Source organism: Pogona vitticeps, chromosome 1 (genome assembly GCF_051106095.1).
Source record: "Pogona vitticeps strain Pit_001003342236 chromosome 1, PviZW2.1, whole genome shotgun sequence".
NCBI lineage: Eukaryota > Metazoa > Chordata > Lepidosauria > Squamata > Agamidae > Pogona > Pogona vitticeps.
In genome coordinates this window covers 198199329-198219851 of record NC_135783.1, presented here as the reverse complement: position 1 = coordinate 198219851, position 20523 = coordinate 198199329, and the positions used below count along the sequence as shown (strand labels likewise).

The window sequence follows — 20523 nt, the reverse complement described above, 5'->3', positions numbered from 1 at the left end:
GCTGCTTCACAAAGCTGAATTTAGATGCACAGACGTCCGAATGGTTCCGCAAACACTTCCCAAAGCATGGGGCGGAGGCGTTGCCAGTGAGTGCTCCCCCTATACAGAAAATTTTCCTAAACCACACCTCTTCAGATCAAGGTCCCAAACATTAAAAAAAAATCTGGTCAGATTTAAGAACATCCCAACCTTGCCTTCTGCCCAACCTCACAGCCACCCACCCACAGCATATTTTTCATATGCATGTTACCTTACCCTGCATTCTAAAACTGTACCATCCCTGGACTTTTTCTGAAGACTGGGATTAAGTATGACACACTGAACTTGCATTGATATATCATTTTGGGATCTAATTTTATTTCACATATAAGCTTGCAACACTTGGACAGAACTATACAGCATACAGATTATTTTATGCATCAGCATCTTAAACAGGGCAGATATGGCACACTACAGTGGTGCCTTGCATAGCGAGGTTAATCCGTTCTGAATACACTCTCGCTATGTGAAAACATCGCTAAACGGAACATAAAAACCCGTTCCAATGGGCCCTAAACTTACCGTTCAGCGAAGTTTCCTCCATAGCGGCAGCCATTTCCACGCCCTCAGTAAGCGAGGGGAGGGCGCAAAAACGCTGCGCGCGGCCATTTCGGGCGTCCAGCGGCCATTTTAGAACCGCCAAACAGCTGATCTGCGGGCATCGCAAAGCGAGGATCGGTAAGCGAAACGCTTACTGATCGTCGCTATGCGAGTTTTTGCCATAGGGACCGACGCTATGCCTCTGCATTAGCGATCCCGAAAAGGGGATCGCTATGCGGATTCGTCGTTGTACGGTGCGCTCGTTAAGCGAGGCACCACTGTATTGTAAAATTCGTACTGTACCTGTAGCCTGTAGTAAGAGGAAGCCCAGCTTTCTTCCAGTAAACATGTGGCTTTGGGTTGCCCCCAACCTGACACTCGAAAATGACACATCCACCTTCAATTAACTTCTGGACAATAGGTTTTCTTATGAAAAATGGAGCTGCAGCTTCTCCAGATACCTCTTCAGCAGCCATTGTGACTTCAGCCATTGTTATATCTTTTGACTCCACATAGCTAAAGAAACAAGCAAGGGGGAGGTAAATACAGTGACCCATTGGGTGACAAGAATGAAAGCTGGTGACCATGATGTTAACAGTTTAAACCAATTATTACCGTTTTTGTTCTGTGACCATTTTTGTAGAAACAGCTTCTTTGCTCTCAAATTCTTCTGAGACTATTAAAAAAAAAACAACAGTCATTATTATCACTTAAACACCACCACAGCCTCACAATACAGTGCATGATGGGGAACTGGCACAGTTACAACATGAAGAATCAGTGAGAGTTATGGAAAATTGAGGAAGTGGCTTATCTAGTTCAGGTGTAATGATTTAATAGAGTGAAGACAAGTAGATACACGTTTCAAATTCAAATTCCTCTCTCTATCCCCAGCTTTCCAGGACCAGTTCTTCACATTCTGCCCCAAATATGGAGAACAAATTGTTTTTAGACCATGTTTTGCTGTATATAAACTGGTGAGCTGGAGGGAATGAAAAGTGTGAACCTGAGGCTTGCCACTGCATGTTCTTATCACAAGAGATTATGCATTATCCAGCTGATATATTTCTTGATTTGGAGGAGGACAGCAGGGTCGATGCTCACTGGTCCTAAGTACATTGCAATCGGTCCAGATCAGATTGTGTCTTGACACTAGAAGGTGGACTCCATAAGAACATGCTCATCCTACCATTTTGTGCTCCGTAACGCCAAAGAAGATTAGCCTTCACAAAGCCATACAGCAGATTTCATCCACACTGGGATCCTAATGTGAGTACAGAACCCCTTGCTTCCTACTATGGCCCACCTCAGAAGGAACCCAACCTGCAATTTACACTGCCCAAAAGAGATCCACCTTAACCAACGCATTCCTACAGTGCCATTTACGTAGGTTCATATGTCCTGCTAAAAACCTGGCCACTTCTTTAATGTAATAGCCTTCAGTTGGGCAGATTAAATTCAGTTGAACTGAACTCACTTGAAACATTGGTTTTCAAACCGATCATTCTGGGATGGCCCAAAGTCACTACATCGTCATCCCCATCATTGTCATCGTCACCATCATTGAAACACTGCCTTGGCACATTATGGAATCATTTTGCATATTGATCGGAGAGGGATTGTTTTGAGGAAGGTCCAGTTTGGGATAATGATGATCAGGGCATCTAACCGTTATTGCTATTCAGCTTGGCTCTATATGTGTGTGTGTGTATATATATACATATAATTTTTTTCTGTACTTGCCTTGTACAAGAAGGTGGCATGAAGTGCTGACACTTCCAGCCTCATTGGTAGCCGTACAAGTAAATCTTCCACTGTCTTCTGCAAAAGCTTCTCGAATCACAAGGCGAGCAACTCCCGCCTCGAAGGTGATCTGAAAGTCCATGGAGCTCTCAATACGGTAGTCTTCTCTGTACCATGCTATCGTTGGGGCTGGATATGCAGAGATGCGACATTGCAGCGTCACAGACTCTCCTTCCATGACAGTCACATCTTTCAGGACCTGGAGAGCAAAATTATGCACATTTTCAGAAGCTTCGTGGCTGTGCTGACTTTCCATGTTTAAAATCAGTTGGCTCTTTTACAGTTCTTGGGCTTCTGCTATCTCCTGTGGCCAGTTGTAATTGTGATTTCACTCTGTGGGTTTCTAACAAATCATGAAAGTTCAAGGGGTCGGTTCACTCATTTTTGCTCTGCTTTCTGCCTGTGGTTTATTGCCTTTGGTTTTCCCCCACAACACATCTAAATCATATCAAAGGTGCTCTGAAACTGGAAGGTCTTTATTCAATCTGTTTGCTACATTCCTCACAGGAAAACAAAACAAAACAAAACAAGATACACAGCCATGTGGACCAAGTGCAGAATGAAAAATTGGGGTGGTAACACTTTTTGGTGGACCGCTAAGATGTCACAAATATTTCTGTGCTTCTGTTAAGGTATTATTATGCATGGGCATTTAAAAGACTTTGCACATGGGCAACACAGTTGTCTATCTTTTCATATTCTAGGTGAAAACCAAATTTTAAAAAAAGTTTTTAAAAAAGATAAAAACGTGGTACCTTTCAGACTAACTTTTATATTTTTTTAATGTGAACATTTGTGGAAAAGTCCACTTTATTAGACATAAGAACTCTTTTGTCTGATGAAGCGCAGCTGTCCACGAAAGCTCACATTAAAAAAAATATATAAAAGTCAGTTTTTAAGGTGCCAACACATTTTTGTCTTTTTTTTTTCCTTTTCAATTTTATTTTGTTTTCACCTAGAATGCTTGCACAGACTAACACGGCTACTCTTTCTACAACTCTTCATATTCCGTAATGGGGCGGGGGAACACCCCAATAGCTACCCAAGGTAGGATCCACAGCCAGTGAGCATACGACCAATATTTAAATACCCTTCCGTCAGCATGTAAGAGTAATTTTCTGTTTGGTCAACTTATAAACGCTAGATGGCAGTGGAGCTGCATCACATTTTGATGAAGAGACGAGGCAACGGATTACAGGAAGAACAGTACAAATCCTGTATACCGTCAAAAATCTGAGGACTTACTGATACGATGGATGGAGGTGTGGCAGGAACTTCTGCTGGCTCAGGAACCCGGGCAGCTTCAATCACCTAGAGATGTTTAAAAAAGAGAGAGTTAGCAGGTGCTCCAAAAGGTTGAGAAAGGAAACGGGAGCATGCACAAGAAGGGGATAAGACAGAGGTTCCGCATCTGTTCTTCTCTGCCGCTTGCTATGAGAAAATGGTGTTAGGATCTTAGAGGTACATGGGCAAGACCAAAAGAATTCACAAAACCATGGTACACAAAGGTCAGTAGGGAGAGTGGGAGATTTTTAAAAGAGGGGAAAGAGAGTGGTAATGAAGAAAAGATGAAAACACGCCGGGGTTACTCTGGATGCAAGTGGAGATGATTCAAAGGGGGCTTCGTGACAAACCTCTGGTTCTCCTTCTTGCATTAATTCAATGTGTTCATGCTCCCGCACCAGGCCAGCTGCCACGCTCACACCTATTTCCCTTTTCATTTCGGTACCGTATCGCCTCTCATAGGTGTCGGCAGCTGTCTCTACGAAAGGAAACGGTGGGGAGACTACTTTCTCTGGCATCGCTCTGGGTTCAGGAGACTTGGCAAGAGGAGGCCTCACCGGTCGGGTGATCTTGGGAACAGAAGTTGCTGACAACTCCTTTTCCAGAGTCGCTATAGCAGATCCTGCTATTGAAACCTAAGCGACCCAAGAGACAAAGAGTTAACAGCGTTGCACTTTGCTGGGTTCTTTTCTGTTTGTTTTTAATTGGCACTCGGTATTAGCCGGGCAAATAGATGTAAAATGGTAGAAAGCAGCACCACGTGGTTATTTGAACGGTTAGTTTCGGAAATGTCAAAATCAGAAATTCCTTTTGTGTCCTCAGTTTGTAAGGTTCTTGCCAAGAGCCCTAATTTTTGCAAATACATGTACCGTTCTAATAATCCGACATGATCCATAATACAGTTTGAGAGAATTCTGCATCATTCATATTTAAATTCCAAACTAATCTACAAAAATCAACAAAAAGTTGTGTTGACCAACAACTTTTATTAGGACATAGGATGGATTCTTTTGGCGAACTAGAACCGACCATTTGCTATGAAGAAACAAGCAGAGGACCATGTGACTTATTATACATAAATTTAAATGACACTGTCCAAGATATCATGATCAATATGTAGACACATGGTATAAGATCTCAATCTGACTTTCATTTTAAATGCCCAAATTATTTTAACTTACTATATTAGGCAGAACAGACATAAAATGCCTATTTTATTGCCATTTTGCATTTGTTTTTAAAAGACAAAATATTTGAAACCCAACTTGGGTGACTTTCATAACATTCTTCTCACTGTTTACAAGTATTTGAGGGTTAAATAATCATGCATGTAAATGTAATGTAAAGAGATCACAAAAGAACTGTGTTCTAAAAATAGATTAGATGGGATCATTAGATGATAAAGCCTGTAAAATAACTAATTAAAATATCATGTGGAATAATGGGGGGGGGGCGGAAATGTAAGGTTAAAGTAATGCAAAAGCATGTAGGTATTTAAGGGAAGTGCATAATATGGTTGGATTATGTATGTCCATTATGTTAATTCATAGATATTTTAGTATGCAGCAGAACTACTGAAATAAAAGAACAAATAATATAATTGTTTGAATTATTTGATTAATGGATGGGGAAGCAATTTGAGAGAACTCTCTGCCCTTCGAGTAAGGAAAGGGGTATGCCAGGCATATAGCACTTGATTCAGTAATTCTTTTCATCTTCCTACTCCTTTTTTTTTATTCATCTTTCTGGATAAGAGCTTTTTCTAAAAAATTAGTCCTGGAGCAATATAATCCCAGCCTCCCAAGCTGATCCGAACGGTTTATGGAAATATATTTGCACTAATATAATGCAATTAGCAGAAAACAGTCCAATATTGCAGGAGAGAAGCCACGTCTCCTCACTTCCTCTCCTCATCCTGCAGCTCTTGGTATTTAGTCCAAATCTGCTCCAAAGAGATCCATAAACCCCCCTCCCCAAATCTTCCAAAGGAGATCTTCAGGGGGATTGACGGAGGCTGTTTTGTTGGTTGATAGGGTAGATTCTTCCTATTATAAACAGTTTATACTTATAACATCTTCTGATGTTTCAGAGTTAGACATGGGATTGATCTAGAGCTGTGCCAAACGTTCCTCCCATCAGAATTCGTACCCTTCTTTTTTTAGCTTGGCAGAAAAGTAATTTGTTTTGAAAAGAAATGCAGAGGAAGAGAAACCTCGTGGAAATTCTCATGGGTCAGGCTCACCATGCTAGTGCTTAGTGTTCACATGGCCTGGGAGGTCACGACAGATGTGAAAAGGTGAGGGCTTTCACTGAGCAATCACCTCTGTAGGGGCAGCAGGAACGTTGGCCAAGTCTTTGGGTCTGAGTCCGAGTCTCTGGCATCAAGTCTAAGTCCGAGACTTTGGTACCAAGTCCCAAGTCATAAGCCCGAGTCCCTATTAAAAGCAAGCTTCCCCACCCCCAGAAAAAAAAGGGATGAGGTGGGTGGGTTCCGAGTCGCAAACTGCATCTAAGTCATTGGGGACAAAACAAACAAACAAACAAACAAAACCCCCAAAATGTGTCAAGTCAGAATTGAGTCACCGGGGTGACTTAAGTCTGACTTGACAGTGACTCCCGACTCTCGAGTCCCCATCCCTGGGTAGCAGGCAGCCTCTCCAGCTTCTCACTCTTCAGTGAGAAGTGTCCAGCCCAGGGAAAGACACCAGAAGGTGTACACAAGGTAACTTTTCGCACAGGGCTTTCTCAGATCAAGAGGGGCAGCCGGCCAGTGAAGCCGGAGAGCGACAAACACACACATTATCGAAAGGGGAAAGGGCGAACACCTTACACAATCAAGGTAAGGTCAAAAATATCACCCACAGAAATTCTTACAAGCCCTCGGAGTGAGACTGAAAAAGGGAAGGTTTTGTCACAGGGAGGTCAAGCCCCTGAAAATGTTGATCCCAACTTGTAGCACAGCATGAGTTCCATCATTTTTCCTCTGGAGCTGGACACAACATTGCAAGGGGAGGTCAGTCTCTCCCCTAGCTGCTTGCTGCTGTTGTTGCTGTTGTTGTTTCTAACGGCTGCTTCCCAGCCACTTCCTACCCAGTGTCCTGGAACAACACACAGTGGAGGACATTGTGGAAGAAGCTGAAAGGTGGCCAGGGTATCAGCTCAGTTGCTGAAGTTGCCATATATATATATTGGCAGGGTGAAAAATAAAAATACAAGTGAACAATAAAAAAACAAACATGGAGGGAAAAAAAACCCTCAGAAATAAAAACAAGGCAAAGTTTTGCTGCCTTTGAAAAACCGTTGAAGGATTTCTCCTTTCTCTGGAGAAATGTGGAGAAACTGTTCCCCCTCCCCTGACACTTCTCAGCCCACAAAATGTGTGGGGAATTTCAGGGAGGCCAGTTGCGCACAGCTATAGAACGACCCATGGCTTTGGTCCACCTAGAGCTCTTTGTACAGCACCCTACACGGAGAAGATACGGGCAGTAGTGGATCTCCTGCGTGGCTTGCCTGGCACACCCTTCCTCCTCCTCTTACCTCATAAGTATGATCTGGTTTAGGAACAGCAATTTTTGAAACGGTAAAATGAGGGCTTGCTGTACGGGGACGTGGATGTTCCACATGGACAGTTTTTTCAACAGCCGTTTCTGCAGTCCTTTTAATCTACATTAACCAATAAAATGTTTGTTCAGAATGTGGCCCCATTTGCCAAGGTGGGAACAAGACAAGAAAAAAAGCAAAGGTGCTTAGCGGCCATTGGAAACGGCAGCATGGTTTCAAACGGCAGCCTAACCTGTGTCGAAACGGCCATTTCTGTTTTCTTGGCAGCTGCCACGCGTGTCTCTGGAGGAACGTGAACCTCCTCCGTTTTCACTGCTTTGGTGACAACATGACGCTCGGGGGAAAGCTCAACAACGCGCCTTCCTACAGCTTGCTCTTTATAGCCATACTCCAAAGTCGCCTGTTGAGAATAAGCTTCTTCAGCATAATCTGGCTCTCTCGGTTCTCTAACGCGTGCTTGGTCAACAGCGTGAACAACTGTGGCTACAGCTTCAGCCCTTTTGCCGACAGCAATCTATAACGTTTGCAGAACATTGACACATAGCCATGTTAATGACACAGAATGGCTAGCACAGAGAACATAAGCACAAAACACTTGCTTTGCTAACTTTCTATACAGTAGTGTACTTCCTTTTCCCATATTTGCAGCTGATAAACTCTCTGATACTTGTAGCTTAGTGTGTTATGTATTCTGGAACTCCTTTTCTCAAAGATAGATTGAATACTCTTTAAGATATCTACATATGGAAGAAGGAAGCATCTACTGTTACAGTTCAGACAGATGCATAAATACAGTATGTCTCATATAAAAAGTTGGAGCACTGTATCTGAAGACAGGAATTCATATATATTTCTATTAAACACCTGTATATATTTATGCATATATAGAAGAGCAGCATTTTCTGAAATCCTAACATGGCATATTTGAGGCATACAAAGATTTACAGACAAAAACATGTACACAAATATGCTAGCATTTCAGAGTTGTACAGGTAATTTTGCAACACATATTTTAAAAAGACTTTGCGCGGCCCAAAACCAAATATTCTTCTACACAACTGCATGTGACATGGGGTAAAATTTTCCAAAAAACATCTTGACAGGAGGAAATAAATGATAAGTTACTCCTGGCTCAGAGATTCAATTTCCACATAATTTGATCTTGTGGTTTGGCTCCTAATTAAAGTATTACAAGATTCCTTGAGCTTCACTGTCATCTCATTATAAGTGCAGGAAGTGCCTCATGGAGAATTACTTTTTTGCTTTGAATTAATGGGTTGGGTTTAGGTTTATTCATGCTTAAACAAGGCCCACTGAGATCAATCAGAGTTAAGTTAGTCATGACTAGCTTGCTGATTGATTTCAAGAGGTCTATCCTTAACACGAATATTGTGATCAAACCCTATACTGACTGGAGTTTTTTTAATCACATAGGAGAGAATCCAACTGGTTTCACAAATGGATTCTTTTCACCAGCAAAATGCTGCAGTGGAAAAGTGAAAGCCCAGAATGTTCTGTAGTGCTGGCGTGTAAAGACCAAGATAGTATGGGTTATATTATTAATTTACAGTACAATCCCATCTATCTATCTATCTATCTATCTATCTATCTATCTATCTATCTATCTATCTATCTATCTATCTATCTATCTATCTATCTATCTATCTATCTATCTATCTATCTATCTATCTATCTATCTATCTATCTATCTATCTATCTATCATTTAAGAAAAACAATACATATTTTTCAAAGCAACTTCTATAAAATGCTATGCCAGAACACAAATAGTAGCCATCTGCCTGGCTGTTTCTGTAGAGCTCAAAATCATTTTTATCAGTGAATGGCGCACTTAAGGACAATTCTGTTCACCTGATCGTGAGCTAGATGGATTTGTTCTCTTTTGGCAGCAACTTCTTCTCTAGTTCTTGACACTTTCTCCTGCTCCCTGCGTTTTTCAACAGCAACGACTGCCGGCACTATGATTTTTTTCTCAGCCTCTTTTCTTATCTGATCATTGATTGCAGCAAGAACAAAAGGTTTGTGTTAGAGAACCACTCAGGCAAAAAGATACAAACATGAGAGATGGCAGGGGAATATATAGCTTGGGGGAAAGGGTTAACAGCATTAAAGGAATAGTAAGGCTTTGTGCCTTGCTGAGCAGCCCAGCTTCTGGAGTGGATAAATACTGAGGCTAGGTTATTATCTCACGGGCCAATTAAACACAAGAGATTTAAGAATGTAATTTAGTATATGATTCTTTTTACTGCTCCGAATATTATTATGCAAGGGAAGGTGAGAATATATTAGGGCACAGGACGTAAAAGGAACACTGTTTTCCATTTTTCTTAAGGAGTACAAACCAGTAAAGGATGTTAAGAAGTTAGTATATTTCATTGGAGAAAGATGAGAATGTCAGTGTCAGAATGGGATATGAGGACAGGAATGACTACATATCACATGACCATTCACCTTTTCTTGGATAAGGTAGGCTTGTTGCTCCTGTTTGGTAACAATTCCCTCTGGAGCTTTTACTACTGTGGTGGGTACTTTGGCCTTATCAGTGGTAATTACTACTTTAGGTACAGAAGGTTTCACAGGCTTCACCACTTCTTTCCTAGTCTGATTTTTGCGGTAAAAAGAGAAGTGTCGTCATTGTATATATACTATATATATATATGATGCTGCAAAAACGTTTATCCAGACAGCAGGGAGAAGCAGAGAGGGACTGGCAAAGCATAAAGGATGATGGAGAGGCAGAAATAATAACGATTCTATCCAGCCCCTATGATTAGTATTATATGTGGGCAGTGCTGGTGTGTATTTGCATCTTAATTCTATGGGGGTGGGGGGTTTGCAATTAGCAGAGTTACACCACACTTTGAAAGAGAAAAGGGGCAATATGGCAATTTACTTGTTGAATGTAGGGAAATGGAAGATTCCTTTCACTGAATGCTTAAAAGGGCCTTCTTATTCATTTCCACAGGTTAATGAGAGTACAAGGGTTATCTGGGGGGCAGGGAGGGCTAAGTACTGTAGATATGTCACTGCTAGCCAAAGAGAAGAATATTATCTGATCGACATTTTTAAACAAGCTGACCTAATACGCCCTTCCCAGATGAGAAGCTACAGCTCAGGACATAGCTCCCTCTTTTTCACTGTACACTTTGCAGCTTTCTTGTAAAAGCATATGTTTTAGGGAAAGTTGTATTGAAAAAACAAACAAACATGAAGATGGTGCATAGCACATAGGGGGGGAATTGCAAAGGAAATGCATATGTTAAGGGAAAGAGTGTATAAAAAGAGATACAAAAATTGGGCAGAAGGAAGGCGACCAAATACATGCAAGATGACACAGACTAGACAACCCACCCCTAAACCAAAAGGTTAATTTCAGTAATCCCTTCATGAGCCGTGTTTGGAAAGGTTGCTTTTTTTCACCTATGGTTCCCAGAATTTCATGGCCAACATGGCCCTCCTGGTTGTGGGATTCTAAATGCTATAGTCCAAATAAGTAATTTTTATAAGCTCCGATCATGATTGAGACCCAGGTGGAAAGAAAGGAAACATGAGATCCTGGGAAGGATCTCATGGTTTTTTTTGGAACTGAAAGCCAAACCATGTTACTGATTCTACACCATCTCTCCATTTGTAGACCTCAGCCTGGTTTGTTAGCCCAACACCACATGCTCTTCCTTTGAGCCTCTGCCAGGCTAATTCCCAAGGCACTAAAGAAGGTCCAGCAACAGCAGTTAAACCAGTGGGGTATTTTTAACTGGACAAAGCATTTAGTGAATTTCAGTGGATCAATTGTGAATCTTGATGTTGGCTCCCCCCCCCCAACTTGGGCCTTGTACAACAACAGCAATAAACATCCTTTAAAAGGGGGAATATTCTAAGTATATTCATTTCGAAAACACACCCACCCACTCCACAGAGCTCTGATACGGAAGGCTCTGGTCGTCAAAAAATATTCAGGATTCTTCTTAAAATTATCAGCATTTTGGTTAGAACGGAATTGCACTAAAGTATAGACAACGTCTGTGCTCATTGGATCATCCAGTTTTAGACCATCATGGTACACGTCACAAGAAAGCAAAGGGACAAAAAAAAAAACAATGGACAAAGAAGGGCATCTACAAAGTAAGTACATATCTTAAAAAGTGATAGTCACCTTTTCGTGAGCGATATGGATTTCTTCTCGTCTGGTAGAAATTTCTTCTCTTGCCCTTGAAATCTGTTCTTGTTCCTTAATTGTGTCAGCAGCAATTATGACCTTGGGGACTGGAACTTTCACTGGTTCCTTTTTAATCTGATGTTTCCAGAAGAGAGAGAGAGAGAGAAAGGCTAAGTTATATCAATTCTTCTAAAAACTGAACAGAACAAAAAAAAAATCCTTATTAATGTATAGATACCCCTCAATGGCTAAAGGTGCTCTACTGAAATCAAAAGCATTAGATCAATTTAACCCACTGCTGGACTGAAGCCAACAAATACAGAGGCACCCCAGGAACCCTCGCATTCTACTGTTACATCATTGTGCAGGCATATTGCTTCGGTGGAAGCCACTAAATCCTACAGCTGCCATATGAAACCTACTGAAGATGATCCAACCAAATACTTTTCCGCAGAAGAACATTCTTGAGGAAACTGCTGTGAGTCAGCAGTACTGCGAATCTCATTTGTGCTTAGCAAGCGAGACCTACAACGAATTGTTGCAGGGTATTCTCCCCTCCAAATATGAGAGCTCTCTTCAGCATTCTAGAACCCCACATGTCCTTCTACGTGAAACAAACAGGGGTAAGAGAGCTAAATATTTCCAGGATACAGGTGCCCTCCTCGGGCTTCTTATAATCAAAATGATTATAAACCCATGTACGTCCATAGAGTCTCACTGTGAAGAGAGAGAGAGAGAGAGAGAGACCAAATAGTTTCCTCAAGTCATATGGACTGAAAGTACTTTTTATCAGCTCTTTCTTCACTAGTGCATATTTTGCAGTAAAGCATCTAAAAGCTGGAGTCAATCCAAGGGAGCAGGGTTTGGTTCTTCTGGAGCATATCAAGTATACAAAGCAACCATGAACAAGCAGCAACATGGAGACAACCATCTCATTGTCACATATTCACATGGAACCCGCTTTGGAGTCAGCTCTGTGCCACTATAGAGGACTTCGCAACAGATGGAGGATGATGGTACACAAGATACAACTCACAGAGGAGAAGGGGGAAGCTTGTATTCAGCCACAAGGTAAGTACACAAGAAATGGCCAACAAAACAAGAGCTATCAGACTCATGACTTGAGGTATGTGGTGGCCTAGAGCAATTAGCAGTTGTCTTTCCTTTCTTTTTAACAGCGGTTTCCCACAAGGAAACACACCCTTCCTTCGAAACTCCCTTCAGTTTCAAAAGCTGCTTGTCAAGGGAGAAAAGAAGTGTGGGAGGCCATGTTTCAAGGCAAATGAGCTCACAGCAGCCATGTTGGGTTCACAGAACTACTTTTATGTCTCTCTCTCTCTCTCTCAAGTCTAGCCATGACAATTAGCACAAAACAAAGCTCCTGTTTATCTAATCAATGAAACACCCATGTGAACTCATAGCTTACAGGCAAAATCATGCCTGTCTGATGAAGATACATATACAGATTAGCCATGATCTAGAAAGACTGAGGTGAATGTTAGCAATGACAAATTTGACCAATGAAGTAGGCCTTGAAAGAGTGGTGTCATAATAGGCACATGCATTCTATTATGGAGCTCGTTATTGTAATGACAAATGAAGGAAGGGAAAGGGGACACATGGTTTATCACTGACAAGTGACTATGAGACTTGAAAATGAGAAAGGGGATGTGGCTTCCCCAGGGGTGAGCATGGGTTATTCACCTTTTCCTGAGTGATGTGTATTTGTTCTTGTCTAGTAGCAACTCCTTCTCTAGTTCTTGATATTACCTCTTGTTCTCTGGCTTTTCCCGTAGCACTAGTAACTACTATAGTAGCCTCCTTTTTAATCTGATTTAGGTGGTGGAAAGAAAGAAAGTAAAACCTTAACATTTAATTCAAGCAATAGTCTTTAAATACACACACACATATACGCACCCCATGGCAAATCAAGGACATAAGCCTAGGAAAATGTTATTTTAATTTTCGTAGGGGGAGAAAACATGTTAAATACAGGAACACCTTTGTCAGTATATGGATTAACCGGCTGTCTACATATCTAGATATTATTTAATGTTTTTATTGTGATTAGTAAAACTGATTCTGATCCATCTGTACAGAATGCTCTTAAAAGGGTTGCCTGATTCCCTTCATAAACTTTTTTTTTAAAATGGTGGATCATTCAGCCCCTTTGGCAAAGGGCGGTTTGTTTGTTTTTTCACACTGCAGTGCTTTCTGATATCATTAATGCATGCTTCGGTGGAACACTTGCTAGTATTTGTTAAGTGTTGGCTAAAGCATGCATCTCGGTGGTGTGTCAGGAAAGGTAAGGGGAGGATGTTAAGCTATTGCACATCTCCTTTGCATCTACCTGCTCCTGGACAGGTTGAATGTGTACTGCCGTCACTGCTGTCCTTTTGGCAGCCTGCTCTACAGCACTTGGAAGAGGTTCTCTCACTCGGGCCATGTCAACAGCGGCAACGACTGTGGCAACAGCTGCCGACTTCCCAAAGTCCTGCAGGGCCCAAATGAGTCATGTGAAAATACATTTTTTTCTCTCCCCTTCATTGGGATAAACAACAACAAAAAGAACCACAACAAAGGCAGTCACAAGACAGGCAGGTCGGCCCAAATGGGCCTCGCCACGTAGCCCTATTTAGACGTAATAGTACAACCATCTAAATAGCTGTGTAAGCGCGTTCTGACACACAGCTGTTGAAATTCCACTTAAGCCGGTCTCTGCCATGGAAACGAAGCATGACATGGACTGAATTAGTGGGGTCCTTCAAATATGCATAAATCTTACCTCTGTGGTTATGGCGGCGGCGGCGGCTGCAGAAGCCGCAGCGGCGGCGCTAACTCCAACCGCAGCCTCTGCTGCGGCTGCAGCAGCGCCACTGACAGTGATCTGTTCCTGGATGCCGTATCTCCCTTCCCATCTTTCTTCAGTCCTCATCTGGGTAGTAGTCACTCTGGTGTCTTGCATCCTGGTTTCAGAGGTAGCGACGTAGCCTTCCTGCTTCCAAGGAGGGAGCACCTCAGCACCCACGGCTGCTGCTCCTGCCTGTGCTTTTCGGACCATGATGGGTGACTTCACAGATCGGATAGGTGAAGTGGAGACAGAGAGCCTCCCCGCTGCAGCAGCAGCAGCAGCAGCAGCAGGCGACACAGATCTGTGGAATAAGCAGAACGGGTGGGTGATGCCACGTGGAGGAACACAGCCCACACCAGCAATTTTCATGCAGCATAGACGGGTTTGGCTAAAGGTTTAGAACACATTTCCGCAGCTTGGAGCTGTCCAGATGTACGGGAGGAAAAATCCCAATTATCCCGGTCTACTGGCCAGCCTTGATGGAGTACATGAGCGCTGTAGCATAAAATGTCTTGAGGGTGCTAGGCTATGGGAGGCTAGATTGGAAGAACGTTCTGATCTGATGACACAGATGTCCATATCAAAACTGATCAGCAAATCAGGAAATCAGCAGCACATGAATGGTTGGGCTAAGTACCTTCAATTTAAACTAAATTAATACACATGGAACTCCTTTTATTTTCCTTCCCTTTGCCAGGGAAATCTTCCAAGATTTATCTCTCTAGCAAAAAACGCTGGCAGGATCTTTCACCCTTCTGTCATCTGAAGGAATCCTTCAATCTGAAGAAGAACAAACCTAAACTTAATCCATTAAGAACAGCAGTTCGAATGAACCCTATAGGGAAAAAAAATCACATTTGCAACCTAGATGTATTCCTGGATTCCTCCTTAAACCTGGACGCTCATGACTCAGCCGTGGCCAAGAGTGTATTTGCACAGTTGAAGATGGGTGCCCAATCCTGAAAATATTTGACTTGGCTACGGTAATATATCCCTACAGTACAGTCTGCTTGGATTACTCAAGCATGCACTGGGTAGTAATCCATTGAGGGGCCAAATTTAAAGTGCTGGTTATAACCCATCAAAGAATACAGTCTCAGCTTCCTACTATGTATCACCGGTTCTTGGTACAACCTCAGTTCACCCACTGTGAAAGAGAAATATTAACGACAACAAGTGACCTCCCATGCTACATAAATAATGCAAAATAAAATCCCAACAACTGCTAAAAACTTTATTTATCAATCAGAACTATTTGCTCGTGGCCCACAGTATTTTCAATGTGCCTATGAGTGTTAGCCATGGAGAATGAGAAGGCCAAAGGGAGGGGGGGGGGAAACCTCTTACAAAAATAGACCTTAGAGGGCTTTACCTGACTGGCGATGGTGTAGGAGCTCTCACGTGTCTTACGGGAGATGGCGACTGCCTCACGGGGGAGGGCGACTGCTGGCGTGCCATCTGTACTTTGGCGGCAATGATCGGTGGAGTCGGCGACATCGAGGCCGGCCGGGGAGGCATCCGTGGAGGGGCCTTGTGGGGCAGCTGTTGCCCAGTGACGCTATCAATAACCATCTCAGCAGTTGCAAGGGTTCTGGCATCAAAGTGGGCTTCTATCTTCTGCAAGGCATAATAACATTAGAACCTAAGAAAAGTCCTGCTGGATCAGGCCAAGGGCCCGTCTAGCCCAGCTTCCTGTATCTCACAGCGGCCCCACCAGATGCCTCTGGGAGGACCTGAGACAACGAGAGACCTGTCTCCCGATCCCCCTCCCCTGCATCTGGCACTTGGAGGTACCAAGTGACCAGAACTGTACACAATACAGTACTTCAGGTGCAGCCTTACCAGCGTCAGAACCACCAAGAACAGTCACGAGAATCTCTGCCTTGACCAACCACAACATCTAACACTTCGGTTAAACTGAACTCTCTCACACAATACAAACCTTTTCAATTCTGGCTTGTCTTTGGGTAGTTTGTGTAATCTGAGCAGTCGATACAATTGTCTTTGTCTTTTTAGCAGGGACAGCTTCTTCCTCACCTAAACCGGGGGCGGGGGGGGGGAAGGGAAGAGGGAAGAAAGGATTTAAAAAATGAAAATAAATAATAATTAGCTTTATGGGGAGTGGGAAGAGTGGGGGAATGGAATCTGCTGTTTATGTGCATGCATAAACACCACCAGAATAAATAAATACATGGACATCTGTTTTTCTTTGCATATTGACCAATAATGGGTGAAACGAATTAAATGAAATTAGGCGTTTTGTACAACTACGCAATTAGGCCAAATACATTATGCATGCTAATAAAGGCTTTAACAATGCTCTGCAGTTCTAAGATTCTTATAATTATTATTCAAAAATACCAGGCACAGTCAATCAAAACTATAAAAACATTGACTGGTATTATATAACAGATACAGATACAGGTTTTAATCAAAAACCTAAGTATCTGTTAAATATTGATGCAGTATGTATGCTGTTCCTAATACTGCCTTTTTTGTAGCTCTGATATTTCTGAGATCTGCAACTGTTGATAGTACTGTGTGAAACTTCTTGATGTTGTTCCTAAAGCCCCAATGACTATGGGTACAACTGGGATGTTTCATCCACAAATGAGATGTTTCAACTGCCAGGTCTCTGTATTTTGTTAGTTTTTCCAGTTCTATATCTTCAGCTCTGGCATCCTCTGGAATTGCAATGTCAGTGATCCAGGCATTTCTTCGTTCTGTTACTACTATGTCTGGTGTGTTATGTTCAAGGTGTCTATCAGTTTGGATCCAGAAATCCCACAAGATCTTGACTTCATCGTTTGCTGACATCTTCTCTACCTGCTCCTGGCATACCTCTAAGAACTGTTATTTGGTGTGAGGGGGAACAGAGTTCCATGCTTTAGCTGTTATTTCGGTAGATGGTCTGGAGAAGTATGGCAAACTGTAAAAAAAAATTAGAATTGGGGCAGATTTCCCCCCCAGCTCAAATCATCTGGGGGATTGGAAACTGCACAAATGGATGGGGGAACACGTAGGGTTGAGCTACTTGTTCTTTCACCCTGCCCTAAATGGGTGCCTTACAATTGTTACCAACCAGAGTAGCACATGTGGTAGATAAATCAAATAAAACATCAATCAATCAATCAATCAATCAATCAATCAATCAAACAAACAAACAAACAAATATCATGAAAAGTATTAGAAAGCAAAACTACTGGAACATGAGACATTCCATATGTTAACTAACAGTCTCCATGGCTCTTCAGTTTGGTTTGGCTGACTTTAATTTGCTTCCTTCAGTCTATCTTTGACTAAAGGGCATATATCTGTGTGGGCAACTTCGGAGGGCTTGGGGCTCATTTTTGCCCTTCCTTGGACTGTGGTGGGCTGCATAAACCTCCAATCTTGAAATGTTTTTTCACTCTTCTAAAATGGCAGATCTTGCCCCTATGAGCTTTAGGAGCCAGTAGGTTTCGCCATTTAAACACAGCTCTTCCAGACAGTTTGAAGACAGAAAAATACATGTTTTAGAAAAAGGAAGCAATGTGTTGCTGATGTCTGCTTACTAAAAAAAGAAAAGATGATTTTATGGCCTAAAACAGGCCCAGGGAGAGGATGACATTTAAATGGCAAATCTGGGAATACCATTTGCCAGTTTGAGGGTAAGCTTGCATGGATTCAGTAGCTTGGAAGGCGTGTGTGGCAGTCCTTGGAATACTACGTATGATCCATGGGTTCTACTTTGCCCACATCCTATGGAGCCAGTTGACCAAATCCATTTATCACTAGGGGAACGGGGAATTACACATAGAACAGTGCGCTGTACACAGAATTCCACAACATGATCCAACAGCCATGGTGGTCAACTTTATCTATTTGCCTTCTGTCTGTCTATCTATTATATAATACTGCCTATCAGAGGAAGGCCAGAACTTCATGGTAGAGTATAGGCTTTGCATGCAGATGATCCCAGCACCAATCCTTGTAATTTCTGGAATTTCTAGGTAGGGCTGGATGTCATGGCTGGAAACCTGGGGAGTCATTGTCAGTCAGAAGTGTGGAGAGTACTGAGCTAGATGGAGCAATGATCTAATTTGTTGTACGGCATCATCCTGGGTTCAGCTTTCCAAGGGAGGGAATCTTCTAGGACAAACAGTTGATTTTTAACAAGGTTTCTGGTATCAGGGCTCTACGTGTGTATTGTCTTGTTGTTCAACGCGAGCTGTTTGTGACTGGTGCTGTTCTTTGCCTACTTCAGTTGCTTAAGGGAGCCATCGTGGCACTACAATACACAGCAGACTATTCAACCACAGTTAAGAATGTGATGTATTTTATATTTTGAAAACTTTTGAAAAGTCTACTGAAATTGGAGGCAAGTGCCTCATCATGCCTAATCAAAACCCACACAATTAACAGAGGAAGAAATGCAGAGACTTTGCTTGTTGTCATTCTAATCCTCCCTCTTTTCATGCCGTACTCTTTGTGATTGAATTTCAGTCTAGAGTGAAATTTTACAGTCCATTTATAAATGCCGGCAAGACATGACACTGATAGATTGTTTGACAGGACTGTAATCACAGTGAGGTTTGTGGCCACGATAATACAATTGTATGCGTCTTTTATTTTTATTTTTCATGGCTCACGGAATTCTAATCTACAATTACCTTGAATGAGCAGTTCAGCTGTTGAGGTAGCTCGTCCCACGCTGTTTGTGGCATTTACAGAATATGTTCCGGAGTCTTCGGGGTAAGCTTCTGCGATGATTAAACTGTAGAGGTCTCCTTCGTGTAAAATTTGAAAATCGGGGGAGCTTTGAATTTCTGCTCCATCCCGATAGAACTTCACCACAGGTGTAGGGATTCCGGTCACTCTCACGTCAAGTCGCACTTGACTTCCTTGCCTTGCTGTCATGCTCTGTAGTCGTTGTGAAAAGTTCGGTGGTGCTGTTTCAGCTGCAGATCAGTGCAACAATACAAAGGCATACGTGTCAGAAAGCCACAAAGAGATGTCAAGAAAGCCCAAGGGTCAAGATCCAATGCTACTGTTCTGCTAATGGGAGCAGTTCCACCAGCAGAAACAAGAGAGGGTGATCTACCTCACGAAGTTGTGCTGTAGACATTTTGAAAATCCACCAAAGCAGACTTTTGGGTGGCAGGGAGGGTTGCAAGAGGGAAAAGAGACAAAGACGGGGAACATAGAAGCAATGGATGTATCTCTATTTCTTCTAAAACAAGTCCAACTGTTAAAATTCCTCTCTTTCTCTCTTTCTATATATATAAATGGTGGGTTTATATACATAAAATGACAATAGAAAGGTACAACAGAAGGTGGTAAAAGTTATTCCAGAAACCAAATTTTCCTTTGGAGATGTATTTTCAAAATTTTATGAAGGTACACATTTTTTCTCACTTTTTCTCTCTCTTAGTCTTTCTCAGTCCTTTCCCACTGCTTGGTGATGAATTAGATTCTTGTTATTTATTGATATGTTTACTGGGTTTTACACTGAGGTTTTCCTTATGCTGTTCACAGGTTAGATACTATTTTTATCAATAGGTGGCTTAGGAATAGTTTAAAAGAAATACATAAAATGGCTGCCTGAATGCTGTTGGTTTAGGGTTGCCAGATGTCCGGCAAAAGGAGGACATGTTCTCCTTTTTAGCCTAATGTCCTCCGTCAGGCAGGCAAAGCTAAAAACCTTTAAAATGTCCGGCTTTTGTAATATTTTATGTTATAATTTTGGATGGGAGGGGGAGAGGTGGAAAGCAGTCTCTGATGGAGTCCCAATATAAGACACCACTTCAGGCTGCAAATCAGCCACGCCTACGTGGACCCTTTGCTTCTGGAGGTGACTTCCTGCTTTCCTTTGAGCAAGCCGCTGCCATAGCAAAAGGAGGCGGGAAAGAGAGGGGAACCTTCTTGCAGAACTCACCTTGGCGCAAGTGAAGGAGCAACAACAGCAGCCGCCGGGATATGTCGTGTAATTAATAAAAATTATAAGGTAATACTTGTACAATTGGCTGTTTAAATAATTTTTTTGGCATTTTGAAAAAAAGCCTTCACTAAATTTATTTTTATTTTTTAACATGACTGTTTCTTGATCGGTTCACTAAGAGACATTTATTGGCAGCTATCGTAATAAAATTGTGTTGATTAGGGGTTTAATTCAGAATGATTCAAATGAAACATTCAATACATCCTCCTCTGTCCTCTTCTTTGTCTTTCTATGTCCTCCTTTTGGTACTCATGTATCTGGCAACCATATGTTGGTTAGATACACTAGCA

The 20523-nt window shown here is 42.1% G+C and overlaps 1 protein-coding gene across 1 annotated transcript in view; it reads right to left on the bottom strand.

The window, feature by feature from the left end:
• The window catches only part of LOC110084610 (titin), a 299695-nt gene that overhangs the window by 271774 nt on the left and 7398 nt on the right, over positions 1 to 20523 (bottom strand). Inside the window, exons 4-19 of the mRNA XM_078386905.1 lie at positions 18906 to 19193; positions 16196 to 16290; positions 15626 to 15870; positions 14188 to 14554; positions 13753 to 13896; positions 13107 to 13232; positions 11400 to 11537; positions 9698 to 9868; positions 9098 to 9235; positions 7460 to 7741; positions 7204 to 7329; positions 4017 to 4301; positions 3628 to 3693; positions 2323 to 2581; positions 1195 to 1255; positions 883 to 1095 (exon numbers count right to left, since the gene is read on the bottom strand). Coding sequence (XP_078243031.1) covers positions 883 to 1095; positions 1195 to 1255; positions 2323 to 2581; positions 3628 to 3693; positions 4017 to 4301; positions 7204 to 7329; positions 7460 to 7741; positions 9098 to 9235; positions 9698 to 9868; positions 11400 to 11537; positions 13107 to 13232; positions 13753 to 13896; positions 14188 to 14554; positions 15626 to 15870; positions 16196 to 16290; positions 18906 to 19193 — 3004 coding nt within the window. The remainder of the gene's footprint in view (positions 1 to 882; positions 1096 to 1194; positions 1256 to 2322; positions 2582 to 3627; positions 3694 to 4016; positions 4302 to 7203; positions 7330 to 7459; positions 7742 to 9097; positions 9236 to 9697; positions 9869 to 11399; positions 11538 to 13106; positions 13233 to 13752; positions 13897 to 14187; positions 14555 to 15625; positions 15871 to 16195; positions 16291 to 18905; positions 19194 to 20523) is intronic.